Source organism: Psittacula echo, assembly GCF_963264785.1.
Source record: "Psittacula echo genome assembly, chromosome: 8".
Lineage (NCBI taxonomy): Eukaryota > Metazoa > Chordata > Aves > Psittaciformes > Psittacidae > Psittacula > Psittacula echo.
Genome location: NC_137744.1, coordinates 13847255 through 13868271, shown reverse-complemented (window position 1 = coordinate 13868271; position 21017 = coordinate 13847255). Strand labels below are relative to the sequence as shown.

The 21017-nt window shown below is 44.1% G+C and overlaps 1 protein-coding gene across 1 annotated transcript in view; it reads left to right on the top strand.

Annotated features, from left to right (window-relative positions):
• The window catches only part of NRK (Nik related kinase), a 142786-nt gene that overhangs the window by 64871 nt on the left and 56898 nt on the right, over positions 1-21017 (top strand). Inside the window, exon 3 of the mRNA XM_080624538.1 lies at positions 16412-16468. Coding sequence (XP_080480664.1) covers positions 16412-16468 — 57 coding nt within the window. The remainder of the gene's footprint in view (positions 1-16411; positions 16469-21017) is intronic.

The following is a 21017-nucleotide window of genomic DNA, read 5'->3' as shown; positions in this document are numbered from 1 at the left end:
AGTATTTTCATGTTGGCCCAGGAATTGGCAGGTATAGCCATGTGTGCTTTAGGTTTCTGCATTTGTTTGCAAAGCACCTAGTGCATTTGCAAGGCTGTTCAGATAGTTACAACAAATTCCTGGTTAAGTTGTGTAATGTCATTCTGCTTCTTGCTTCTGCCAAATTCACAGTTCTATGGCCAGGAACAAAAGAAAATGGCCTTATCAGCCCCGGATGATGCTTGGAGCCTGCATGGCGCTTGTCCTGTCTTGCAGATGAGTTTTGGATGTCATAATAAGTAGATTAAAGACAGCTTAGCTTTCTGAGTTCATGTGGTTGCTCTGTCCTGCATTGGTTGCATTACAGAGTTCTGGCAGACCTCTCCTTTTTGATGTTATTAATATTAAAATAGAGTAAATCTTTGTATTACAGAGATGCTTTGTAGTCCCACTCCGGCAGGCTTGACTGCGGGGCTCCAGGCACTTCCACCTTTGCGACAGAGGCAGTGCAGAGCCTTCTCATTGGAGCTGGACCAAGGCTGGATAGGCATTGTAGGTGTCAGTGGAGTTCTATTTAAACTGTGATTGTTAATGGAGAGCCTGGCTGGTTGAATCCTGTTGTGTGTGAATACTGCCTGAACTTCCAGAACAATTGTTGCCTCAGACTATGGGAGCATATCCCAGAAGTGGGTTGTCCTTCCTTTCTGGCTTCCTTTACTGCTAAGCAGGTCACATGAATGTCATCATACAGTGCCTAGTTATCTAAAGCTGTTCACGGTCGATAGTCATTGCATGATATGAAAAGTCCCCAGAGATTGTATGATGCATTTTCATTTCCAGGGTTCTCCTTATAAAACAGGAGCATGATCAGAAAGGGAAACAGGGAAGCTGCTGATTCTTCATTTCCTCACTGTAGGGCAGGCTGCTGACGGTGTGTGCCTCTCTGGGTGTGTTTCCAGGGGTTGGTTGTGATCTGATAAGCCTTGTCTGGCTCGTGCTCTGGCTGCTGAGGGGGACATTCATGTTCGTGCATCAGAAATGGCTGAAAGAACCTGTATTAGCGAGCAGTGTTTGAAATACAGGAGATGATGCAGAGGGCTTTACATCTTTTTTTTTATTATTATTGTTTTTATTATTACCCCCCCCGCATTGTGTTTGCCATGTCCACGTTTGCCATCAGCATGGCCACTGATTTCTGTGCAGGTGCTTCTGAGGTTTAGCATTTCTAACCCATGTGCTCTGGACTGGGTTATGTGGATGCTGGTGTCATTAAATCACAGGGTGTTTGTCTGGAGCTGGTGATGAAGCAGAACAGCAGCACTCTTGAGGTTTGGCAGATAACAGTCTCTTACATTATTATTCTTGACTTTTTTTTTCTTGTCAAAAACCAAAGGAAGCTTTAGCAGGTAGGAGGTTGTTGCCTGGCCACAGAAACACGTTCTTGCATATGACTGCTGCAAGGGCAAAACCACTACCTAGGCCCACCCTGGCTGTGGCCACCACTTGCTGTCCCAGTTAGTGATAAAACCCGTGTTCTCACTGGAAGTGAGTTCTCACTTACACCAGTCAGCTTTTTAATTGGTGTTGATTGCTGACTTTCCTAAACTCAATTATTTTAAAAAGAAGAAAAAGCTGGTAACAGAAATAAATGGGAATTTCCGAACAACTTAGCATTAATCTCCCTCTTCTGTCTGACCGTTGTGAAACTGCATGGACAGAAATGGAGTTATGTGAAAGATCAGCACTTGAGAAAATGATGCCCAGTGTAGCTGGATCAGCAAAAAGAAAACAGCAAACAAACCCAATGCAGGCCAGTGAGCATGTCCACACTTAACAAAATTGAGCTGGAAAAACATTTCTAATTAAAGCTGATCAAACCATGTGTGCAATGCAGGTCTTTAAAAATAACTGTTTAGAACCTCATTTTTTCCAGTCCTTTGCACATGAGGTCATTTGTTTTACCTATTCAAAATGACTAGAAAATGCTATCAGTGGCATGCTGGTGCTTTCTGCTCACCTGGCACTCATTTGGTTGCAGAGTAAATGGCAAATAGCGATCAGTGCCGGGGAGGCAATTGCTAAAGGTGGCTTAGTAACTAATTTCAGAACCCCTTCTTGTTATAGTCATTTTCTTGTGCAAGCATGTCAAAAATACACGTTTTCTGTAAGCCTCAGTGTTGCAAATGTGGGAACACTTTTGCAGTGTTAATGCCAAGAGTCGAGGGAGTAGCCTACAAACACTGAGAGATGGTTTTACATATCAAGGTGAATTCTGAAGTTGTTTAATCTGTCTGGCTTTTGAGGAAAAACTAAATAATAAAACTACCAAAATGCAATTGCTTGCCAGTTTGTCCTTTCTTACCCTGTCCCTCACCTCTGAACTCAGCAGTCCCAATTGCTTTGTGGAGTCCTTTAAGATCTCTGCTAACACATACACCTGTGGCCCCTGCTTGTTTCTTTGCCACCCTAGATCTGACACTTAAGCAACTGCTGCCTGTGCAGATATAAGCCCCTTGGGCAAGAAGCAGCCTGTGCTGCTGCTGGCTGCAGATTGCTATGTGTTCCAGGGCTGGCCAGCTGGCAGGCAGTGTCGGGCAGGAAACCACTGAGCCCACTCTGGAGCAATGGCATTTGTCTCCATCTCCAATTTTCACAAAGCACACAGGAATTAAAACACCTTTGAGACTTCTGTCTCTCTGTTTTGGTTAAAATGGGCTGAAAGGTTAAAACATGGTTGGATGCAAGGGCAGCACAATCACATACTCCTTGTTTTCTTAAGAAACATGGCTAAGCTACTGTCTTTGATAGTAGAGGCAAGCTTGCACTCCTTAATACCATGTCCATCCCTGAACCTAAAGGTTCAGAAACAGGAAGACAAAACAAAGCTCTTGGGAGGTAGGTTTTGTCGTCGGGTATTTTCATATGCTCTCTGGTTATAATTATTTTGTTAATGCGCTTTTGTTGTAAATGGAGACCTTGTTATTTAAAGTTCTGTTATTTAAATACATGCTGTAGAGTTTCAGCTGACCCTGCAAAATTTGTTTCTGGTGCATATTGCCAGATTTATCCTAAGGAGCAATGAGCTGTTGGTGGTGTGTTTTGGCATCTGGATGTGGATGATGGAATATGCAAAGAAGCTGCAAAGGGAAGTTATTTTGAAACTTGTGGATGGTTAAACTTTTAGAGTCAGTTTTGAAGTGAGTATAATTAGAAGAAGATGTTAAAGCAGAGGTGCTAGTTTTTAGAGCTTACATTATACATGTAAACCAGATTTCAGATACTTGCTACTCCACATTTCTCGAGCAAGCTGCTGGCATTAGCTGGATACCTTGTGGAATGTTTAGGTTGTTTAGCTGTTTTGTTCTGTTTTTTTTCTTGACACCTGATTTGTGATGTGATGCAGCTGGTTGGACACTATTAGTATTACAAGGTAAACAAGGTTCAGGGCTTGGAAAATCAGAACTGGGTTTCAGACGGAATCACAAGAAGGGTTCTGGTGCAGCTTCATTGACGCCTGAGGTTTCATGGGCTGGGCCAGTGGATTTCAGTCTTAGTTTTGAATATGTATATATGTGTTGTGTGCATCTGCATGCACTTTGTCCATGGCCTTGGGCCCAAACATATTTGGTGCTGTACAAGTTTACAGACGTGCCATTGCTGCCTGGGAAAGCTTCATGTACCATACGAACTGACAAACTGTCAGTGAGAGGAATCCAGTCAAATCTATATGCCTCTGAATGTAAATGTATGTGTAATCAGTCAGAATAGCAAGTATTCTCTGTTTCCATCTGGCCTTCATCTGTAGGTGAAGTGATTAATTCCAACAGGCAGTGAATGTTGGATAGTAGTAGTAGTGCAGTTGCTTGTCAGATACTTTTACACAAGTGGACACTCTGCAGTGAAGGTGTAGGTTAATTTCTTCTGTCACACTCTGGGTCAAACCTGTGATGGGATATGTGTGAACACACCTTCTCCAACAGAGAAGGTATAGAATATGCACGTTTTTCAGTGGAAAACTTGGCGCAAAGTAGGATTTGTTTTGTTTGATAAACTTGAGCTTTTATGGGACAAATTCTGATCCAGTAAATTCAACAGCAGAAATTCCTGTGGACTTCAGTGGAGCCAGAACTGTGTGTAATAACTCAAGCATTACAGGAAACCATCAGTAGCTGTTGGTGGGAAGTCCTGCAGGGAGGCACTGGGAAGTGTGGCCAGCAGTGCATCAGAGGAGGGCAGGGGGTCCCCAGCCTGTGCTGGGGCTCTGTGTTTGTTTTACCCAAATGCCTGGTTCACTCTGTAGTGCACTGCTTCATCTTATGCTGTACAAAATGAACTTGGGTTGTTTAAGCAGGGCAAGGCAAGGAGGAGAGAGTTTCAAAATCTGGTAAAGCTGTTCAGTGGTTAATTGTAGGAAACTCTTGGTACCTTTTGTGACCAGTTATTCTGGTGGTTAGCTGCTGCATTTGCTTCATACGTGCTGTTAATTATGCCAGTCTACACTGCTTAAGGCTCTGCAGTTCTTCAGCTCTGATGTGTTTTGGCCATTTTCTTTGAATTGTTCTGCAGGGTGGTTCGGTTTTGTTTTGTTTGTTGTTTTAGTTTTTCCTCTCAAGGCTTCACTGTTCATTTCTCTCTCTGCTGTGATTGACTTCGATCCCTACAAGTAATACAGCAAATTGGAAGATAAAGTGCTGAACTGTAACCGCTTGTAGCTGTTCAGGAACTATTACTGCACATCTGACCTATGCTTTGCTCAAGAGGAGAAGCTTTGCCAGCCAGGCTTCTGCTGTATGAAGCTGATTAGATCAGTTTAGGAAAAAATAACACCAAGGCTCTTCTCAAATTCAGATTTTATTTTTTTTTCTTCAGGAAGGTGAATTTGGAAGCACTGAATCCTTCTTAATTCAATTAGAAAAGTGAGGTGTACTTTACTTTTAAGAATAATTAGAAGGGTAGTCTGGTTTCATTTGGAGACCAGCTTAATACTGAAAGCCTTTCCAAATGCTCAAGTAATTGTCTCTTGAGCTTTGTGGACCAGCTAGCCAATAGAATTTTGGAAGGAAATCGGAATTGACTGCTGCTGCGAGATCAGTGCCATGGAGTTCATCTCTTACAGAGCTCATTCAGAAGTCTGGATACTGACGTATTTTCTCACAGACTAATTGTGTCCATTAACTCCCTTTTAATTTTTGGAGAGGATGTGTCAAATAGAGCCAAATGAAAAGGCACTGAGAGCAGATGCTCTTTTTTTTCCTCAGTTAAATGTTCTGTGAAGACTTTTGTATGTGTGTGAACAATATGACCTTTCCCTGGGCAAACCTCCGATCTTCTGAACTCGGCAGTGGCACTCTGTGGGTTTTTGACTTCACAATTCACCTGCGGTGAAGAGAGTTGTAGGGAAGATATTTGCCTTGAAGTACTGAAGGGAAGGTTGAGGGACCCAAGGAGAAACCCAGTTAATGCCAGTTGTTATTATGGGCTGTCCTGTGAAGTGCTGTGTGTACTATCTCACACAGTCCACCTGCAGAGATGTGTACCCACACGATACTGCAGTCTGTGTGAGGAAAAACTCAAAAGTAGAACTGGAATGAAACAGTAAATTACCTTTAAGGTTGTTGTAGCTCTCATGATCTAGGCTGGAACTTGCAGTCTGAGCTGTGTACCCTGCCTACCTTTAAAAAAACCAAACCAAAATACAGCAGCACGGTTTTAACCCATGCAGAACCTTGTCTGTGTTCTGCATTACACATCAGAGAAAATCCAAATGTTATACTTACTGTTCACAAGAGTGCTGAAGGGTTTTTAAAATTCAGTGATATAATTGCTGAGGGCATTCAAAGTTATGTTTATGTGGGGTAGAAAGCTAATACAGCCTTTCATTATTAGCATGTGTCCGGGAAGGTTGCATTACTTAAAACATGACTCTCATAATATGTAATTGCTGACCTCCAGAGCTTTGTAGTGATGGTGAGCCAAAAATCCTTACTTTGAGGGATTCCTGCTCCCAAAGTCTGGCCACCCATCAGCTGACCTCCTACAGTCCAACCCTGACTTCCTTTCAGCAAGATGGGGCAGGTGGGACACATTTAACTGCCTGTGACTTCATCCAGCAGAGATGTGCTGCGTATAGGTTTTCCTTGTATTCCTGTAAATGGATGCACGAGTCAGGCAGTGAAAATTCACTGGGGTGAAGGGATTTGTACTTCTTCCTAGGCTTAGCTTCTTGACGGACCCAGGTCTGCAGGGTGAGAGCCTTCCAAGGCTGAGGCTTTTTTCCTAAACTGTTTGTTTTCCTGGATGAATAGACTTTTGGCATAGCAGACCTTTGCTGTCATAAATCACTGCTGGTCTCCCCAAGTGCTGAGCCGTACTGGCTCTGTGCCAGTGGGCTGTTGCAAACCTCCTGCCTCAGCGAGAGGAGCCACAGGGCTGCAAACAGCCTGCATCCCTGCTGCCGTGCATCCCTGCTGCCCTGCACTGGACAGCCGGGCTCCCTGCTGCTGGCTGCCACCAGCCCAGGCTTCCCCAAAGCAGAACACTGCTGGATGAAGAAAGCCGCCTGTGTCAGTGAAGCGTCTGCAGCCTTGGCAGGGATGGCAAGCTGTGATGGGGTGTCTGAGGGTGGAAACTCAATGGAGTGTTTCAACAGACATAAATGACATGCCAAAGCCCAGGATGAATAGTGGGGCTGTTGAAATTGTTATTTATGCAAATACTGAAATTTAGGCTCAAACCAGGTTTTATGTCCCAATAAATGGAGCATAAGGAAAAGGGGATAGCTGCACAGCCTGCTTTTCAGGCCCCTTCTCCTGTTCACTGTACTGCTATTTGAGTTGCTCTCTTGATCCGTATATGGCCCCAAAACATTCCTTTTCTTTCCTTGCTTGGTAGCAGCTCCCATTCAGAGGCCTCACAGTTACCTCTGAAGTCAAGCACCTGACTTTCTGAGCAAAGGAGAGCTTTAGTGTTTGTCTTCCTGAAGTATCTCCAGATACAAACCAGGTTGGGGCAAATCACAGTTGATGAGAGTCTGGTCCTTCACCAGGAGTAGCTACACCTTCAGTAGTGTGGTGTATCCTCAGCCAGTGCTGACAGTAGTGTCACAGCAGTGGTGGCAGTCAGTGGCATTAGCTTCCCAAGCTGTGTCTGTGCTGTGTGCTGCGGCTATCCATTTCCCACTGTCACCCGCCAAGGGGCTACCCTGTTTTTTTACCTGCCCCAGGAGAAATGTTCCTGCTCTTCCTTCTTGCACATTGTTCACGTTGTTCAGAAACTTCAAATAGCAGGATAGTAGGGAATCTAAAGCATCTTGTCTGCATGTCTGATCTAAATGAAGATGTCTCTGCTCATTGCAAAGGGGTTGGGCTAGATGACCTGTGAAGGTCTCTTCCAACCCAGACTACTCTGTGTTAGCTGAATATGGAGAAGCCACAGGAATAAGTACTTTCCTCCAAATGAGCAGGAGCTGCAGAAGATTACATGGGATGTTCTGCTGCAGACACCACCCATTTCAAAACTCCTTACTTCGTATTACGATGAGCATCCTATTTTCAAATGTGCTTAGTGCTTTGCTTGGTCTTGCTAATTACAACATTAATGACCTCTTTGGGAGCAGGTTTCAAAGTCCCAAAAGATCAGTCTCTAGCCCAGTCTTACACTAGTATGCAGTAACCCTGAGTGATTTGTGTTTTGCATAAGGATGATAATCTGATCAACTAAAAATACCAATATTGCAAAAATGTGGATTCTCAAATACGTGTTTGTGAAAAGGCTTGACCTTGTTCCTTTGTTTCATTTTCTTTTCCCACTGGTCTGCAGTCAGATACAGACAAACACTAGACAAAGCAAACAATCTGTGTTTCCACTTGCACAATGGGAGGAAATAGGAACTGAAAGGATAAAAAAAAACCTGGACAGAAAAACTGCTTCTGGTGCCTCTTGGGTTTCGCAGTTTCTGAGGGCTGCGGTATTGACACTTGAAGTAGGGGTGAAAAAATGTCCTTTTCCTCCAGAGATCAAGATTGTTTGATCAGCTACCATTAAAATGAACCCCATCAATCTCCCTCTTCCAGGCAGTGAGGACTTGGGTAGAATTTTAAGTGGTTGATTGAAGTTGTATGTTCTAATCTCTTATCTTGGATAATCTGTTGCTATTTTAGTATATGGGAAGTCCTCCTATACCACTGCCAATGTGGCTGTGTTCTGTAGTGAGTTACAGTGGTATTTTTGTTTGCTTGTTTAAGCATGTGACACAAATTGGGGCCCTGAGAGAAATTAGTGATTTTTGTTTTTATTTTTATTTTTTTTAACTTCTTACCCCTGAAATGTCTAAAACTCCATTTGAAAGAACTTTTTAAAACTAGTATTTTCACTTTGAGTGGAGAGGGAGATGCACTAGGAGGGGTAGAATGACCTGTTCTGCACAGAAACAGAGCAGTGGTGCTTGCTAAGAAGGGAACTTGTTTTCATTGCATATTGAAGTCATCTTTGCTATAGAAATTTGGTAACCTTTATACAATTCTCCTTTTTTTTTTTTTTAGCTGGAATGCAGTGTAATATTTGGAATAATTTTTATTTCTTGATAAATAGTATATATATCAATATTTCTGCCTTAATGCAACATGCTTTGTCTTAAAGTGCATTGAGTGTTATTAGTTAACTTTTGTTCTTTATGTATCTATGTGCAAACATGTTGGATTTGAGTGTTAATGTTTTACAACCTGAGTTCTGGGGCATGCTTATGGAGGAGAGGGAAAGGGAAATCCATCAGCTGGCTGTGCTGCCCAAGTGTTTTGGGGTGAGACTGTCTGGAAGTTGGGTGCCAAATATGGGGGTAAAAGGGCAAATGTATTGCATCCACATGGTCAGCACTTAGGCAATGCAGCTGCGTTGTGGTTTTATGGAAGTCCCTGCATCCTGCGCCGCTGGCATGAAAATAGTCACAAGGAATGGAGAGTGTGCTCCAGCTGGGAGACAGGGCTGAGGGCTACCCTAGAGGAGACCTGGAACAAGGCTCAGGCTTCCAAATCTCGGCATCTCAACAGTATCAAAAGGAGAGAAGAAATGCTCTAGAGGAATACAATTCTTTGATTTACAGCCCCAAAATCCAACAGACATCCAGAGATGTTGTGACAGAAATGCCACTAAAACTTTATAATGCAAATCAAAGTCAGCTTTCTGCAGCCTGAGTTGCATGATTAAAATGATGAAGCTGTAACCAAATTTATAGCTGCATTCCCACGTGGCTGGTGCTCACAAAAAAAAAAAAAGACTTTCTGAAACTGACCCAAGGCTGTTTGTGTTGTGGTGGGTTGGGGGTTTTGTGTTTGGAGCTTTTTCTAACTATCAGAATTGATGTAGATTACATGGCTTAGTTTACCATGAAATGGACCATTTCTGAAATCCAGTGCTACTATTCAGTGCACGACTGACTCTGAGCTCTGTCTCAGACCATTAACTAACAAAAACAAGCTGTAAGCTTCCAAGCTCTTAATAAAGTCTTCCTTCAAATTTATTCTCATCCCATTTCAAGTTTTGCATTACTGCTGTGCTTTTAGCTGAAGAGCTCCAGCCATGACTACAGTGGGCTGTCTCAGATGACACCAGTTGCTGAGTCTTCCTGATGTAGCTGGTCTTCCTGATGGAGCTGTCCTATAAACTGTTTTCAGATGACATTTCTCAGCACCAAAGTGATACAGCCTCAGATGTGCTAACCCTGACTGCTTGGTTATATTAGATGAGACTCCTGGGGACAGCAGGATGCCTGTTGTGAGCAGCCGTTGCTGTAAAACAGTGGCTGTGCCTTAACTGCAGTGCAAGAGCAGCCTATCTGCAGATTTTATGTTCTTGGAGTCCTCCTCCCTGCCGTGCTAACCCATCAGCATACCCTGGGGAGCACACTGCAACTGCATGGGATGCTGCTCTTGCCTGCCTGCAGTGTGAGCTGGTGTTCCCAGGCTGACTCTGGGTCTGGCAGTAGCAAATATTGCTCTCCTCTTCTGAAGAGCTGGGTCTAAGTAGAAAAGGTGGAAAGGGAAATAGAAGGCTCATGACTTTGTTAAGGTCATGTGGAATAAGACATAGGGTTTCCTGGATCCCTATGGCAGAGCATTGTTCATTTGATGCATAGTTTCTTAAAGGCTTTCCTTGTGTTACCAGGATGGAAAGGGTAGAGAGGAGAGGGGTAGAAGGGTGGGGTCCCATCCTTGAGGGCACAGGAGGCTGAGCTGGAAGCGTACCAGCAACCGCAGGGTCACACAGATGTACCCAAGATGGGCTCAAAGTTCATCAGTGGGTTTTGAACAGGAAACCTGCTTGCTGAGGTACGCTTTCAGCAAGAGCTTGCAGCTGTGCCTTCACCTCTCTCCCAGAGGGCAGGTGGCCACAGCCTGCATTAGTTAGCCCATAATAAATGCTTCTGGGTGAGAAAGTCCTCCACCTCCAACAGCCAGGTCTTGCTTTCAAATACAAACCTTCAATATCCAGAGAAGGTCCCAAGAGTTAAGTTCATGGTATGTACCAGTTGTCTGGATTATACAGGCAGGCAGTGCTGTGAAGGGTCACCCAGGAGTCCCACAGCCTTGTGCAGGCGTTGTGAGCTATTTGTGTGTGTGCACAGTCTAAGTGCACTGCACATGTGTATGCCTAATGACAGAGTGTGTTTGATGTGAAATTGCCCTCTGGATGGTCACAAAGATGCAAACTGGCCAGTGTCCAAGGCTTCTGGCACCTGGGAGGTATCTCAGCATATAGGCACCTCACAGCCTCACCAGAAATGCTGCTTTTTCAGGGAGAGAGAAGTGCCTTGTGCTCGTGGTTACACACAGGACATGGACATGGTTAGGGCTTCTGCATAGTCAAAACTACCAGCTTCTTTCTGCCTTGCTATCCTGCAGCAGGCAGCCCCTGCCCTTCAAGTGCACTTTTTCCTGCTGTGGTTAAATGGGGACAGCTTCATCAGGCAGACCTAGAAACACGTGGACATTAATGAGTGTGTTTTGCCAAAAAGGAAGTGTGTGATGGGAATGCCGTGGGCTGCCTTGGCATGGTGCACAGCACTGGAACAGGACAGCTGGGTTGTGTTGTCTGGACTTGCAGTCGTGCATTTCAAATCTGTCAAGAGTGCAAGTGGGGAGAGAAGCTGATGGGAGCTGTTTGCTACCCTTAGGAAGAGAGGTCTGTGCAGGATCTGGGAAGGAAGCTGTAAAGCCAAGCTCTCTGCATGTGACCCACAGCCTTACAATTTCAGTCATGTGTCACTGGGGCCTTGGGTCTCTGGTTGTAATTGTGGCCCAAGCCAGGGACTGCCCCAAGTTTTTGTTTGCACCTACCAGGAAGAGGTGTTGTGTGTGACTGAATGCATCATTCTGTAAATACACTTAATTCATGTAAAGCCCCTTTATCAGCTAATCTCTTGACTGCTACTGCTGATACTCTTGTTTGATGTAGATAGAAAAATACGCCTTGACCCTCGGTAGAGGGCATAGATAAGCAGCTCCTCTATCTAATTGAGCTAACAAGGTGAATACACATCCAATAGAAATTACACTGGGTGGTCTGTCCTATTCCATGTCATTCTCCTTGCAGAGATAATGTGGGGTTGCAGCTCATCAGAACTAGATCTTTGGTATTAAGCATCTTCTATAAATGTGGCTGCAATGAGCATGATGCAGATTTGAAGGATCTGTATGCTGGCCCCAGGTTTGCTGGATGTTACAGTAGTGACTAACTGGCAACTGCAGCAGAATCTTTATGCAGAAATACTTTCTGGAGGAGGTGAGGAATTTAGCTGGACTCAAGGCTAATGGGAGAATTCCTTCCAACTTGGATACCTCATCAAAATGTAGGCAGGAACTTCAATTTTAGAAAGTCGTTGAGGTTCAGAATTGTTCGTGTCTAGGCACTGTATGAGCTTGGTAGCATTTAATGCTGTATTCGTGAGTAGGAATATGGGTGACTTGCATATTGCTGTTGGATGTTTTGGCCACATTCTCCAGAGTTGAAACCTGCTCTTAAGCTGAGAATTTAGGTGAAAGATAAAACCTTTTATTAGGGAAATGGGCCCAAGGTCCATTCCTGCCCTCTGCCCAGTTCCTGAGGAAATGTACAACAGACGATCTTGAATCCAGAGAGGATGGGCAACAGTGGATTGCACAGAGGGCTTGGAGGGCCATGCGCCTTGTTCTTCCTCCCGTTTTGGATTAAATCACAAAGGTTGAACTTCTGTGTGTCTTATCACTGGGAGTAAGTGAATCTGTTGATCTCATTGGTTTGGAAACAGTTAAACCAGCCAGTTGCTCCTAGGGAAATCAAAACACCACCTTTTTCAAAACAATTCAGACATGCTCAGTTTGGTGACTTCAGTAGAAGGAGCAGTGTGTGAGTTCCCATGAACTCTGGCTAACCACTGAGATTTATTGATAAATGAAAAACATAAGGGCTGGGCCCTTGAAACCTTCTGTTACTTAAGCACTAGTCTCAGTGTGTTACCAGAAAGCCCACGGCTGGCTTCAGGATGTTTGCTGCTTTTAGAGATGTCAAGGAAAATGAACTCAAAACAGTTTGAAAAGGTTTGTGTGAAGAGGGTTGTGGGGTTTCTCGTTGTTGTTCTGAACTGCCAGCACAGTCACAGACTGTGCAGTAAAGCAAGTGTAATGTGGAACACGTTACCGTGCTCAGATCAGCTGCACAGGCTTTAATGGTTTTTCTCCATGTGAACATACATGTCCTCTGAAAGCTTCATCCTTCTTAGCATGGAGTCTTGCTGTAGCACACTCACTTTTTTTTTTGGGGGGGGGTTCAGTAGGGTGCCAGTGTGCAGCCATTACTTACAGGGACTGCTGGTGTTTGGGTCAGCTGTTGGAGAGGCTTTGCTTCAGCCCATTTTTTCTTGTAACTGAAGAGATAGTGAAGTTCTGGGGAGGAGAAGGAATAACATTTAGGATGTTCCCAGGCTTCTCTGGTTATTTTGTCTCCGCTGACTGAACCTTTTCCTTTGGCAGTATTTAAGGGAGAATCACAGAATCATAGAATAGTTAGGGTTGGAAAGGACCTTAAGATCATCTAGTTCCAACCCGCCTGCCTTGCGCAAGGACACCTCACACTAAACCATGCCACCCAAGGCCTCATACAACCTGGCTGTGTCATTTGGATGATGTCAGAGGCAAGCAGAAATGATGGTGTGTGCTGTGTAAGTCTGCGTCATTGCTTGTGGCACACATTAGAAGGTGGAGAGACTCCTGACAGGTATTTCCATGTGATAACGGTGAATTCTTTACTTTGGGAAAACGTGCAATTTTAATAAAAAGTAAATCTGCCAAGATGGTAGTAAAATCAGTACGTCATGATGAAAATGGTTTTGTATAGATACACAGGGGTCGATACAATCTCCAAGATACTTTTTTTTTATATACACACTTTTAAATTAATTCATCCCCTTTAGATAATTGATGAAAGGCAGATGTAAATATATAGGTATGCTTACACCTTTCCATGAGGTTAATCTGCAGCCCTTTGCATTACCCTGCACAAGGTTGTGCTGGTGGGTGAAGGTGAGGTTCTTCAGCTTAATGCAACCAGGAAAACAGGGAAGGCTTTTCAAAAGATTTGATAACAGTTGTTGAAAATAAATTGAGAGTTAGAGCAAACAGGAATGAGTTTTTACTGCTCCTTTCCTTTCTGCCTCTTGAGAAGGGTTCAGATTCTCTGGTGGATTGAGCTGCTCTCTGTTTTGTTCCAGGATAAGGAGTCTGAAAGAACATAAGGATGTGAAGTGCGTGTAGTTAACAGAATTTGCTGCCATGTAGAGGCTGCTTTACCCAGTCAGCATTTATTGCGGGTGAGCAGGGATGGTTGGCTGCAGCCCTATGTGTTTCCCTCAGGCTAGCAGTAACCCTGCATGGCGTGAGGATGGTGAGGCATTGAGATAAGGCATAGCGTGTGATCCTGCCCTCTCTGCACAGCCTAAGCTACTCTCATCCAGCAGTCATCACAGTTGCAGAGATGAAAGCTTTTAGGAATGCAGGAGCAGGATTGCATTGTGAATCTCAGTTAATGAGGGGACATTTGTTGTGGGTCATGTTCAAAACATGCACAAAACAAAAGGACTTGATGTTTTTCTTTGCTAATTTTCCAAACCCTTTTCGGGGAGATTTAGTATTCTCATTTATAATGGTAAAAGTGAGTGAGAGCAGCAGGTTTGCATGCGGTGGCAATAACCTTGTCTGTAAAATAACAGCTGTCTGTTATACAGAGGGACAGTTTGACCAGGTGTCATGCTTTGATGTCAAAACTGAATGTCAAGCCTTTGTCATGTCCTTATTCTGATGAATATTCAATACCAAATGCAATGGTAGCTTCCTATTGATAGATTTAGTTTTTCAGTAAAGAAGCACATCTCCATGCTTCACTGTAATTATGAAAATCAGTGTTGGTTCTTGATGACATACTCTGCAGTACAGAAGAGACTCATCGTTTTGATGGGTTGGTTGCCTGCTAAGTGTGGTGACCGGAGACATGGAAGCATCAGTGTACTTGACTCCAGACAAACTGTGGAGTTATGTCAGGATGCCAGCATGTCTAACATGACTGTATTTTGTGGAAGGCCCTCTCTCACTATATTTCCAAGACATTCAATGCCTGTAAATGTGTGCAAACAATGGCCTCCAACAGAGGAGCCGTGGCTGTGCAGAGGAAGCTCACTAACCGGGATTGACGTCAACTGGGATGGATGCTGACCAAGCACTGGCACTCATCACTTCCCAGCTGCACTTGGCCACGGTCATGTGTGTCACGGGCCTGGGGAGTGTGTGTGCTGTTTGTTTTCCTTCTGAGGTCTGTGACAATCTCTGAATCCTATCATTCTAGTTTGTGAGAAAGAGCTTTGCAATCCCAGGAGTGTTTCCACAGAAAGAGGACACTTACAAACACACAAAAACTCAGCAGGATTTAATTTTGTGTAAAAGAAAACATGACTGTGACATATCGCTTGAGAATGAGGAATCATTTTTCATTGATGCAAAATTGCTTAGTCTTAGAAATAACACTCGTAAGCAATTTTGTGCAGATAGAACCTGGGTTTTAAAATGGCATCAACACAGCTTTTAATTTTGCAGGTGTAAATTGCACCTGCAAATCATGTTGTCTGCAAACTTCAGCATTTCATACTTGATTTCCTGATTTCCTATGGCTTGCTTAACTGATGTCAGTTATTTCAACGTACAGCTTTGCAAGCACTACTATTTCAGGAATAAAACTGCAGTCTCAAAGCTTCAAACCCATTTCTGAACATTTGATGGAAGTGAGGAGTTAGTATGGGTAGCCAGTCGCACTGTTCATACACATCTTTTGATACTACCCTCCAGTATGAGATTAGTGGGGGTTATCACGGCAAAAGACTGCATCTCTTGAGCAACTTGATCTAACCAGGCTATGAAACTGCAATTTACAGCAAGATTCCTGGTTGTGTTTCTAACATACATTCTTGTGAATCACATTTTGACAGTCTCTATATGAAGTTTACTCTTAATAGCTTCGTTTCCTATTACCTTCCTTTTCCTAGCTTTGTTTTAAAAAAACTACCCACTTACCTAAAATTATCATTATCTGTTGCTTAATAATGCCCATGGGGTGTGGGCATTTCACTAATGAAGTGTGTATGGATGTAGGCACGCAGGCAGTCAGAGCCCTGTGAGTGTTCTTTGCCACCACCACCACAGAAGATTACATTTGAGAATACAAAGCCTCTGCATGCTTTTTGGGAGATAGCTGAGATACAGTTAACTCAGCTGCAGTAAGAATTTTAAAAACTAAGCATTTAAAAAAGGCCTTTACATTTATTTTTTATTTCCCCTCTTTTATAAGAACAGTCCATACAGCTCAAAGGTTCTTGGCAGCCACAGACAGGCTGCCAGATTGATGTACTGAAACCCAGCTTTCTCTCTACCCTGCGATGAGCCACAACATGTAGGATGGGAAGGCAGGGACAGTGCCAGCTACCCAGCACCTTGCTTCCCCAGCACACGGCAGCCCTGGATTGCAGGACAAGGTTGTTCTAGTTGGGTCTTCCTGGTACTGGGCTGTGATATCCTAGAAGAAGAGGCTTGAGGGGTGGCAGCACCTGTTGAACAGGAGTTGGATGGAACCCATAAACTCATGCCATGTTGTGCTCTGGCAGCTGAGGTCTCCCAGCATTGCTGCTTGCTTTGTGCTAAAGGGGGAAGTTCAACCCTGCAAAGGATAGCTTTAGAGCATGGTAAAGATACAGATCTCGTAACACATCACCCAACTTCACTTTAGTGGTTTTGTATCACTGAAAGGTTGTTGAGACGTGATTGAAGGCAAGTACTGCAGCTGAGCTGTTATATGCTTAGTTTGTTACTGTATACATAATTTGCATACATGTTTTACTTACAGGCTTTTGTTATTTTAACAGGGTCGCCATGTGAAGACTGGGCAGCTAGCAGCAATCAAAGTGATGAATGTTACTGAGGTGAGTGCAAATCAAGTAATAAAATAGTTGTTATCAAGGCATAAGGAAAAATAAATAATCAGCTTGTGAGAAGATGGATAGGTTATTAAAGATGATCTAGTGGTATAAATCACGGCTTCTGAGCACCAGTTTGTGTTTTGTAAAGTACTGAGAGGTGGTAATACAGCCAGATTTTTCAATTGTACCTGACCACTGATGACAAACCAATAGGAGAATGCATTGCTGTATATTTTGATGGTCTATAGTAACAAAGAAAACTCTCTTCCTGCGTATTTCTAGTTGTTTATCTGTTTCCAGAGATAGCAAGTAAAAGATTTCCTGTAACTCTGCACTGCCCCTGCTGTGTTTCATCACATCCTCTCCCCTTGCGTGCCACCCATTCCTCAGAGCAGCTACCCTGACAGCTAGCAAGCAGGAACATGTTAGAAATGTAAAAGTAGCACATTTTTTTATTGTTCTTTGACAGATGAGAGGATGAGACAGTTTAATGGGCACTGTCGCTGCTCACATTTAAAAGTAGTGTCAGTGCTGGAGCAGGATGTTGAACAAGTTGCCAAGTATTGATTTTTGTTTCTTCTTTTAAGAGCGCAGCCAGTAGTGAAACAGTTTGCTCCTTGAGACATATTAGCCTGAAGCCCAGAAAAGTTGGGGGCACTCCCTGCATCCTCTTCACATGTTTACTGGAAGTCTGTGGTTTTCTACAATGCAGCTAGTCTCACTGAAGACCATTTTGTCCCTCTGGCAGTGTAGGTATGGAGTACAAAACTCCAGGATGAAGTTAGTCCTCTTGCAATGCTGTGAAATAAAAACCATGGCCAAGTCTGCCAGTGGTGCCCCTGTACGTGCTGTTTCGGACGAGCACAAGCAAGCGTTGCCTGCATTTTTGTATGTCCTTTGATTGTCTTGGAAGACAGCAGAATAAGTTGATGGCAGTGTGGGCCTTGTCATGTAGAGCAGTCCAGGACAATTCTTTCTGGTGTAGGAATCCGGTCTTGAGAGGAAGTGATCTGAATTGTACATTGGTTATTTGTACTTAAAAGCTACTGCAGTGCTTTGGCAAAGCATGTCTAAGGGCTGGTTTGGCTGTGGCTGCTACCTTGTCAAATACACATGTGTAGTTGCATTGCCAGGTTTGCCCTTCTCTGTGCACAGAGGATGAATTTTTTAAATGAGTGCTACATGAGGTTGGTGGGATTTTTGCCCTTAGCTCTGTAGGTACATGTATCAGCAGGTGCTTTGGCTTTTAAAAATGTCACCTACCAAACAGGAGGCTGCTGGATTTTAGCAGGTGAGGAGGTGGGGTTTGGGTCATACAGGTTCTTGAGATCAGAGCGCCTGCACGCTTTGGCAGAGGAGCTGACAGGACAGGTCCTGGCACAGGCTCAGATGCGATCAAAGGTTCTGTATGGACTGCTTTCATGCTTTGCTGGGTCAGTCAACAGTGTGTGAGGGCTGGCCAAAGATGACACCTGTGGGCAGGGGATGGGATTGAACAAGGGTATCTCGTATGCTAAGGGTCTGAGCTCCTTTCTTGCTACTTGAATATTCCACAGTGGGTTTTTCTCCCCCAGCATCACGCTTTCATCACTAGAAAATCCAAATTAAGAAGTCTTCCAGCTGAAACATTCCATCATAACTGGTAAATTTCTGCTGAAAGATTTTGTTTCACTAATTTTTCTTTCAGCAAGAAATCATTTCATCAGAAATTTCCTGACCAGCTCCAGCTGTGATTGTTCAGGCCAAAGATCTGCGGCACACCAAGAGCTAACCAAACTTGCTCTTTACTGTCATAAACTGCAGCCCTGGGCTGGTTTCCTAAGAGCAGCAGCAGGTTGCTGTGGTCATTGCAGGATCCTCTGGACATCTGTCAGGAAGTGCTGCCATGTGGTGTTACAGTGAGAGTGGGGAGCACTTTGAAATGGTTGAAGGGGAGCTGAAATCAACATGTGCTCACGTGCCTCTCCACACATGCACTGCTTCCTGTTCTCTGATGGTGCCAAGCAAACAAAGTGCTTACGAAGAGGTTGGATTCTTGCTGCTTTTCTCTTCAGCTATTGGTGCAGGTGACCAAAGAGCTGTTATGTATCAGGTCATTCTCTCTCTGTCCTTGTGTTCAGTCTTTCCACATACCAGAATAACATTTAAATGAGAAAATTGTCATTAGAACTGCCCTAGTACTAAGGGGTCTCTTGGTGAAGTGTTTGTCAGCTAATGATCTTGTTTCCATTTGAGGTCTGAGGCATGTGCTTTCTAGCTTCTTAATGTCATTGCAGATAGGCCACATCTTCAAAAACAGCCTTTGATCATGAACCTGTCATCTTTGTGCATGCAGCCATCTGTGCCCAGAAATGCATTGGTTTGTGAAAGCAAACAGCTTTTTGCACCTGCACATCTGTGAGCTTGTTTCCTTTTCTAAAGCACATGAGTTATGAACAGATTTCTGGGCCCCAGGGAGATGTAGCTGACAGTAGCACTGACAAGAGGGGATATCCTGAGCATGTGCACTGAAAAGTCGAGGGTGCTTGTGTCCTCAGTCACCCTGCTTGAAGGATGTATGTAGTACTGAGACTTAGCAAGTCCAGGTTCAGTTCTTGGCCCATGGGACAGAATGGCTCGCATTTACTCTTCTGCCTCAGTTTCTCCGTGTAAAATAGAGAATTTTTTTCAAAACTCACTCAAGCACTGGGCAGACAGAGTACTTTTTGCCCACTTGCTCTCTTGTATAGCCCTTTACCTTACAGACTGATTGATATTTGAAGTCACATCTCTTGTCTTTGGAGGATGCAAGTGTTTGGCTCAGAGGGTCTCTGCTCAGCGGTGGTGGGGCTCAGCAGGGAAGACCCCTGTCCAGTCTAAGCAAGGTCTTCCCAAGGCACTCATGCTGTATCTGAGCAGCATACAGCAGTGTGTGAACACAGGTAACTGCCTCTACGGGCAAGGATGGGCAAGGGAAGAAGAGGCAGGTGCAGGAAGGGAGCAGGTGGCAGTCTCCTGGGTAAATAGATAAGGACACAAGATAAAGCAGGAATTAGATCATCTTGCAGGTAATGGTAAAGGAGCATTATACATGTGCAGCTACTCTGCTCTTGGCAGTGCATGTGGAGGAGCCTAGCTGGTATTCCAGCAGTGTTCACAAACAGGCACATGCGTATCTTTGTTTTAAAAACATGGAGGCAAGATTGCCAAGTAATAGAAAGTACTGGGATAAGAGCTATGCCAGCACAGTCCCAACATCCAGTAAAATAACTGGGCAAAGGAATACGAGCTGAAAAAGAGGCAACAGCTATGAGGAAGTGGTTGAAATCTGCCAGCTCCCCAAGGGGAACTTTGTGAAAGCTGCAGGCTGGTGCTGGGGGCATTAGCAGGGAAGCTTTTCAGTCAGACCTGCGAAGTTCATGCAGGTGGGCAGAGTTAAGAAAACCCCCAAAATCCTTAGATCTGAAGAGATGTTAAGTAATCTGGGGGAAGGCCTTTACCAAAGATGAACGTTGCCCCTCTGTGTGTATGGTTGCCCTAGCAGAGGGAGTGGGCAGGATGCCGGAGGGACACTAGAAACTCATATCAGTAACAGGACTCTTGTGGTCAGGTCCAGGATGTTGGTTCCCATGTCCTTACTCTTTACCTCCTTCTCCTCATGAAAGGTGTTTCCACCCTTTCATGTGTGCTATCTGGAGTCTTGAAGGGACTAGAGCCTTGTTTTCCCACACAGAAAGCATCAGCACAAGCTCTTCTCCCTTTTGATTTTGCCCTGGCCCTGTGCGGAGAGAAATGGGATCTTGCTTGTGAAGGATTTCCTGCATGCTGTCTGGGAGTCAGCTTGCTTTTCTCCTGGAGACTCCAGGTGCTGCATTGGGCTCCTTCTTACCCTCTCCAAGTCAGACAACATCCAGGGCTGTATCAATCCAAGAGTTAAGGGTTCTTTCTCCTCAGTTGCAAACAAAAGTGAAATATCTAGTGTAATGTGTGCAGCTGTAGAGCCTATGTTCAACAAAGGGGCTGTTCTGAAACCTGAAATAGCTCATTTTGCTTCAAATGGAGTTGTTTTACATTTCCCATTTCCTAAAGCTTAAGACAATTAGGCTTTAGTCTGGTAACATGTCTCCTGTGGATTGGTGTTACTTGGAGAAAACTCACTGATCCCTTCTGTTCTGGTCGGAATGATTTTTGTGTGGTCTTATTTAAGATGCATCATATGCATGTGCTTGAGAGAATTTGGCTTCCGCTTGTCAGGCCTTAATGTTCTGCTACAGGTAGAAAGAACTACGCAGCTGGTTTTATAAGAGTCTTGTGATGGTTAAAGGAATGCCTCAATGGCAAAGCTACTGGAAAATAATGGAAAGTGCGGAAAAATGTCCTGTGGGGCTGAGCTGTTCTTGCTGTCTCTGTTTTTCCCTTCAGCTGGTAAGTGCTGACTGGGATTTTTTGCAGCGAGGTCAATTCATTTTCAACTTTTGTCATACTCCTTTTAACTATACCAGGACATCTTGCAGCACCGCTCATTTCCTATTAAAGCAAATGAGACAGCAAAATCTGTATGTGTTTCACCAGG